This window comes from Caenorhabditis briggsae (genome assembly GCF_000004555.2).
Source record: "Caenorhabditis briggsae complete genome, chrIII, whole genome shotgun sequence".
In the NCBI taxonomy this organism is placed as follows: Eukaryota; Metazoa; Nematoda; class Chromadorea; order Rhabditida; family Rhabditidae; genus Caenorhabditis; species Caenorhabditis briggsae.
The window spans coordinates 8,276,077-8,283,465 of record NC_013490.2 but is presented as its reverse complement, the minus strand read 5'-3'; the positions used below and the strand labels follow the sequence as shown (position 1 = coordinate 8,283,465).

General features: G+C 37.6%; 2 protein-coding genes across 2 annotated transcripts in view; both read right to left on the bottom strand.

Annotated features, from left to right (window-relative positions):
- The window catches only part of CBG09217, a gene marked incomplete at both ends in the record, with an annotated part of 9,507 nt that extends 6,172 nt beyond the window's left edge, over positions 1-3,335 (bottom strand). Inside the window, 12 exon segments of the mRNA XM_002641948.1 lie at positions 229-261; positions 264-500; positions 503-538; positions 645-742; positions 798-980; positions 1,029-1,141; positions 1,205-1,302; positions 1,920-2,027; positions 2,191-2,260; positions 2,375-2,660; positions 2,972-3,158; positions 3,207-3,335. Of these exon segments, the coding sequence (XP_002641994.1) occupies positions 229-261; positions 264-500; positions 503-538; positions 645-742; positions 798-980; positions 1,029-1,141; positions 1,205-1,302; positions 1,920-2,027; positions 2,191-2,260; positions 2,375-2,660; positions 2,972-3,158; positions 3,207-3,335 (1,578 nt within the window).
- Positions 3,336-4,718: 1,383 nt separating this feature from the next.
- The window catches only part of CBG09219, a gene marked incomplete at both ends in the record, with an annotated part of 5,727 nt that continues 3,056 nt past the window's right edge, over positions 4,719-7,389 (bottom strand). The window contains 7 exons of the mRNA XM_002641949.1: positions 4,719-4,984; positions 5,027-5,496; positions 5,544-6,070; positions 6,122-6,223; positions 6,268-6,372; positions 6,422-6,535; positions 6,581-6,803. Of these exons, the coding sequence (XP_002641995.1) occupies positions 4,719-4,984; positions 5,027-5,496; positions 5,544-6,070; positions 6,122-6,223; positions 6,268-6,372; positions 6,422-6,535; positions 6,581-6,803 (1,807 nt within the window). The remainder of the gene's footprint in view (positions 4,985-5,026; positions 5,497-5,543; positions 6,071-6,121; positions 6,224-6,267; positions 6,373-6,421; positions 6,536-6,580; positions 6,804-7,389) is intronic.

Below are 7,389 nucleotides of genomic sequence, written 5' to 3'. Positions count from 1 at the left end.
GGTTTTACGGTATATATATATATATATATATACCGTAAAACATATATATATATATATATATATATATATATATATATATATATATATATATATATATATAAAGAGTTTCTTATAATTTTGCTTTAATTTAGTCAAAAAACTTACTGATTGATACTTTTATCATTAAACAACTGGTTATTTAGCTGAGTAGGTAACTATGATTCTTTAATAGAATCAGATATGAGTTAGAATATCAAATATCATAAATTCTTGATTTCCTACTCCTCCCTTTTTATCCAACTATCGTCAACGAAAACCGTTCCACACCCCCAAAACATTGACTCACCTGGATCAAAAAACTCGTCATCAGTTGACATCGATCTAAGCATTACTGAAGAAACAGCCGACTGTGGTCGAACAAGACGAGTTGGATTCCGACGATACTCTTCTGCAGTGATACCGTCTTGATCGGGCAAATCTTTGCGTGCTCCTAGATCGACGAGTGAGTCGTAAATGGCATTTGGTTGCAGGCGGCGTAATGAAGAGCCGTCCGTCCGAGCTGGGAAAAAAAAGATAGATGTAATGATTTGGAGGAGGATGATCATGTATTGAGTGGGATAGGAAGATAAGCATTGGACCCAAAACAACTGGAAAACAAGAATTACCGGATCTTTCAAATCGATTTGGTTTGAGAAATGAATGGCCAAATTCTCGACAATTTCATGTTTCTCTTTCAAAACGGCAACATGAAGTAGACGCATTCCTAGGAAAGAATGTTTGAATTGGTGTCTAATAAGTTATTCAGAATACGTTGATACCTCTGTGATCTCTCGTTTTCATCACATCTTCGTCAACTAACTGATCCAAACGTCTCGCTTCATTCTGCTCAATTGCCTCAATTGCACTGCTAAGCCGATTCTGAATTTGACGGAACTCTTGAACATGACGGGACAATTGGGTATTGCTGTGCTTTGTTGCTCTCCAAATTTGATCTCCTTTTCCTATAGATAATATTTAATTCAATTTTTTATATTACAAAATATCCAAACCCTCAATCTGAAGCTGCTCCAAAACTGTATAATCTTTGTTTCTGATCTCACTATTTTGAATTCTGCTGAGCACATCTGGTTCGAATCCTTCTGGTGAATCCGGATCACGACTTCTAGAAGAAGAAGATGACGTACTATAAGAGAGAAAGAATAGAAGAAAGAAAATATGACAGTACCTCATATTATGCTCACTCCTCGATCTCTTTCTGGCCGCCGCCTTCTCTTCAGCCGGCAGATGGAATCTTTCCTTATGCAGCAGAGCGGTTCGTGATGGCTGAAAGTTTAGGAACTGTCTCATTATTTTGAAAAATAAAATAAGTTTTGTATCGATTCTTAAAAGGAGTCAATATAGAAACAAGAAGTCAATATGTGTACGACAAGAGGGAATAAGTAATTTATGGATGACTGCACAAAAAGGTGTTTGGAGCTATGAGAAGAGAAGGTGAGGGACAAAATGCCTTCAGGATTTATTAGACTGGTTTCAAAGCCATAAAATGACTTTATTGCACTTGTTAATTTGATTTAAAGACTTCTCGGGAAGACTCCACATTTTAAATGAATATCAAAATCTTACAATCAGAATTCATTTAGAACATGGTACAGAAATGAATAGCATGCTTGTAAACCGGGCCCTGTTTCTCTTAGAAATGTATTTTCGACCAGTTCCGTTTGTAACTTTTTTCATAAACAAGATACAGGTTTGCAAATAATACCATTTTCTAGTACTGGCCTAGTTCTATCATACCTAATTTAGTTGGTCCAAAAATATTGATTCTAAAAGAAACACTGGCGGGGCTCGCGAAGGTCTGCCATGGTCCGGTTTACAAGTATGATTAATATAAACATTGTGAACAACAAATTATAACCAGATACATATAAAAACAAACTCACCCTGCGTTCTCTATTAGGAATTGCCAACAAAGTATCGGGGACAGTAGTCGTTGGCTCAACAAGCTGTGGAGGCTTCACAGGGCTGTACTCGATTGGTGTTTTGCCGCGCTGAAGACGTTATAATGATGCGATTATCAAAACGGAATACTACTTTTTATCCTCTCTAATATGTGTTAGTTTTTCCTGGAGCTCAAAAATACGTATCCATCTAAATCTAAATCGAAGAGAAATTCTAAAAAATGACATCCGTCTCGTCACTTCTTTTGCTCACCTTATCTTTGATATCCGCTGATTCTGGACAGATGTAGAGTAAGTAGTCGATGAGCTCATTCCGTCGTTTTCTTCAAATTCCCAGATTTAGATTAATTTGTTTTCGGTGCTGAGTTTTGGAAACGTTGCCTCGAGCACATTTCCTGTTTTCTATTCAAATGCACGGCTTGTGGTAAATAACTTACATGTAGGCATGATGAAGGGGTGTACGTCCATCTCGATCTCGTACCAAACCCATTCTTCTCTCACAAATCAATTGTTTGAGACTACGGTCATCTTCAGCTGCCACTGCATCCCAAATACCGAGAACTTGAGACTGAAGAAGGGTCAACGTCTTGATAAGTTCAGTATGTTCTGGAATGTTTGGTACATGAGTCATATCGAGAACTCCGTTGATGATGTCATTCATGAAGTCTTGTGGAGTCTTTGAGGCGAATCTTACTTCCCACTCGGTTTCACGGGGAACCGGATCTGCAAAAATTAGCGAAGTTGTGTGGGATGTTGTGATTGACAGAAAATCTGAAACCCGATAGTCCAGAAAACACTTATGATATTATGATAAGCAAATATCTAATTGACAATTTCCTTATATCGTTGATAGGAAACGAGTAAAAAGTTTAGGGAATCTTCTATTGAAGACCTTACGGTATTAAGATTTTTTAAAAGAAAAAGACTCAACCTGTTGATATACAGATCTGTGATACAGTGACATCTGCTGTTCTTTTATAGTTTCCATTCCTATGTTTACTTGTATTCAAATTTCGCTTTTTATCTCTACTTACAAACATTCGTGTATCTGGCTCTATCCATATCAATCAATCCCGGATTATTGCGCACATCTTGAGCTGTGAACCCCTCAGAATCCGGCAGATTATCTTTGGCCCCTTTCTCCAACAATATGAAGTATAGAGACGGATCTTGATTGAGCCCATATAAAGCGGCCGCGTAATGCAGCGCGGTTCGTCCCTCCTGAAATAGAACATGATATCATGTGAGACACTGCGTCACTCTTCTTACGTTGTCATGCATATTGATCGTATTCAAAGAGTAATCAAGTATGGCTTCAACTATAGGCTTGTGGCCATTTAAAACTGCCAAGATTAGAGCAACACTTCCGGTGTTTGGGTGGGCAATCTGAAGGGATCTGAATGCGTGGGGTTTCCTTTCATTTAGAAAATTACCTTCAAAGCTTGTGGGGACATTTTTCTGGAGACTTCCAATAAATTTCCTTTGGCAACAGCAGAAAGGAATTCACGAGCTCTGGTGGCAATGCTCTCGCGCCGTCGTCGTACCTGGAAGTTTCTGTTTCAGGTGAATTCATTCTGAATTCTTTGAAATATGATGTTGGTATTAGAGATGTCCGGAATTACTATTTGAGAAACGGAATCCGGAACAAAAACACGCGGAATCCGGAACTTTCGAAATTTCGCGGGAGTGAAATCTTGCTGTTTAACATATTTGCTGAAATTCCGGATAACATAATTTTCTCAGAATCCAGAATTCAGAATAAATGATTTTTTTTTGTAATACGGAATATGGAATCCAGAATCCGGACATATCTGTTTGGCAGGAACCAAAAACGTTTTTATTTGATCTATGCAAATATTTCCATTTTTCCAAAACTAACCGTTGCTTTTTGACTTTTTCCAGGAATGTTTGGCGGTGTTCCAGGCGCATCCATTTGGGCGTTCAAAATAAGCGGAGGTGGTCGCATGGTGTGCATATGTGTATCTTTTTTTGCTCACTGGATTATATCAATATCAGCTAAATTATGAAAAGGGGCGAGAAGAAAAAGAAGAAAAAGAGTGTGAAGAGATGGGAGAAAAAGCTTAAATATGGAGAAGTTGAGGGAGGGGATAATATGACGAAATGAAGGGGGGAACTTGCTTCTGAAAATGGACAGAATGAGAGATAAGAGTGTGACAATGAATGGAGTCGTAATTGATCAAATGCGAAATCCGATCTCCTCTCTTCCGTTTCGATTGTCTCTCTTATCTTTTTTCCAGAGAGCCATCCTAATCCTTTTTGTGAGTGGAATGGATTTGGAAGCGACTCTCGAAAGCTTTATAATAATATCAACCAAGAGCATACATTCATTGAATGTAGGCAAGCGCAGTGAGGGATTATTGGGAATCCATAGTTTTTAAATCACGAGCAGAGAGGAAAGAAGTCCGCATTTCCATAGACTATGGGGGATTTAGCCAGGGTCTAATGAAACTACTGTAATCCATTTGGCAGGTGATAAACGGGTAAAAAACTGATAAGCTATTGAAAGACGAACATTAAATGAAAGACATATTTGATTTATTAGGTATTAATTACATCGAAAATAATGACTCTAACCATTAACAGAAGGTTTTTAATTTTAAAAAAAGCAATATCCGGTGGAATTCCAAAAAATATGAATCAGAAGAGATTCTGATTTTCTTCTATTATGGATTCTAGTTTGGGTGGAAATTAATGCAAAAACAAGGAGAAAGACTAAAAGCAACATGTACAACGAGGTTAAATTTAAAACGATAAAAACGGTTAGTGGTATTGTTTAAGAAGGAGTTGTGATAGGTTGTTGCCACTCTCGTTATGCTCTTCTTCTTCATGACTTTCAGAATTTTGGAGCAACGAAGCAATTGAAGACGTGGCAGCGTCTTCTCCAGAAGTGTCCGAGAGATTGGCGTCATCTGGATCCTCTATTTCTTTGTTTGAATCGCTGAAATTTTTAAGCAAAGAACCGATGTCTAGATTTCCACTCAAAGTGTGAAGCAGAGGGAATATCGACTGAGCAAGAGTGGAGTTATCTGAATTTAGTTTTTTTATTGGTTATATTATAATTGTCTTACTGTTAGCAATAGAAGCAATATCAAAATGTTGAATAAGAGGAGGATTCAAACTCTGGGGAGATGGAGATTGGCGAAGTAAAAGTGCTCCACTAAGAACATCGATTCGGTTTGTCTCATTATCCAGAATCGAAACACTCTCTACTGATCTTCTTTCCGTTTTGTATGTATGGAATACATCTCTTTTTCTGACAGCCGTAATTGAATCCTCATTTTCATCCAAACTCATTTTAATTAAACTATGATATTTGGATGGAAAGTGTTCATCAATCAACATTTCTGGAAGTCCTTGCTTGAAATCTTTCACTTGCTCCGCAGAAATCGATCCAAGCTTTGGTTTCCCATTTTCCAATCCGTAGCAAATCGAGAAATGTCCAATGTTTTCATCGCAGAAACGGATGAGCATTGAAGAGTTTCTCTCGATGTATGCGAATGAAGTTGCGGCTTTTTGAGTAGAGCAAAATGTGATGAATCTAAAAATTTAAAAATTATCTAATCAACCGAAAACTCTGAAAAATACCCTTTATTAAAGAGACTAATGACAGTTTGATAATCTTCGCATGCTGCCATTTGTTTCTTGGTTTTCGAAGATTTCTTGTCACAAGCGGGAGATGGACACAATTTATGACCCACATCCTGAATCATTTCACAAGATTTATGCAACCATTGCCAGGTGGTATGAGCTAATTCTGTGCTCATGTCAAGAACAGATATGCACTTTTCAAGAATGAATTCTTTTCGATCCACCGGAAAACTGTCCAGGATTGATTCAGACAGTAGTCGATTTCTCAATCTCCTCATTTCTTCGTGTAGATCTCTCTTTTGAGTTCCAATCGATCCGAAGAGATTGATTTCCATCAATTGTAGGTCACTTAGATCACTACAACGCAGGATTCGTGGTAAGAGAAGCATCACTTGAACGTGTCTCAACTCGTACTCTGTCAGAAATCTTGCTTGAGGGATTTGTGATTTTATGAATGCGCGGATGGCTTGACGTAGAATACCCCATGGTAGTTTGTTTTTTTCTGGGAAGATTTCTGAGCCATCCTGAAAATGAAAAAGATTTCAGAATGTTCATCTCATAAAAATTATTATTACATATTGATCACAATTGAGAAGTCTATTCCAGAAAATTGACTGGAGAAGAGGTTCAGTTTGATCGTTGGTGATGGCAATCAGGAATGGATGGCTTACAAGAGTCTTAAATGAGCTTTTAATTTTCAATATGATATGTTACTCCTTACATGGACTACAATCATTTTGTTATCGATATTCAGATGAACTTCAACTTGAATAGCATATCGAGTGGATAATTGACGGCGATCGACCATCGAATTCAAAGTTACTCCCTACAAACTTATCGTTTAGTGGATCGAAAAACCCATAGTATTTGGTTACCATCTCTGGAAATGTGGCACACAGAAAACCATTCTCATATTTCAACGAAGTCGTTCGCACATTTGATTCTTGCAATTGATTGGCAAATATGAGAATTTGAGCGTTGCTCGAACTCTAGAAAAGTTTTTAAAGAACTCAAATAATATTCTCGAAAGGTACCTGTGAGCACAGAAGTTTTCCCTCTGCATTGACAACAGCCCCGCTCTGTTCAGCGCTTTTTGTCGCAGCGATTCCTTCTCTTTGAGTCAAAATCATTTTTCCGGCCAGTTGTCGGTACTTGGAATCTGGAGAATCGGATCCCAATTTGACGAGTGATGCACGATAGAATGCTTCCACAATTTGAGGACAACTCATTTCGTTTCCCTCGGATATTGCGTAAATTCTGAAAAGAGACTGTGATACAATTACCGTAAGACTTGTAATAGAAGGGTCCCTTAATTTTTTAATTTGAGCCAATTTGCATCGGTTACTGTCGAAAATTCAAAAAAGTTGTCAACTGATAAACTCTTTTTCCTAATATCAAAAGCATTTTGTCAGTTGGCGCATTTTCGATATGTTTCATGGAAGCCAAGAAAACATCTGCTCAAACTGGACAGTGTGGGGCACGATATACTGAGTTCAAATTTGGAGTGCAGTAATTAAAGTTCATCAGTAAACTGAGAAAGTTTCAAATTATTTGATCAACTTTGAACTGAGTTCTCGCTTGTCAAAGTTGCTTCATCTCATGAAAATCACAAGAAACATTACGTCGTTCATGTTTGGGCAATCATAACAATAGCTAGACTTGAGGAATCGCTTCGAAAATTTCACTAGCTTTGAATCAAACGTAAAATTATATTTCTACCAATTTTTGATCTTCCAAAATACTTGTGTCCAAAGATACACCTGTTTTTATCACTCCGGGTAATTGTACGCCACCCTGTACAGTACCGATCACAAATTTATTTATGCGAAAGTTTAAAGGTCTG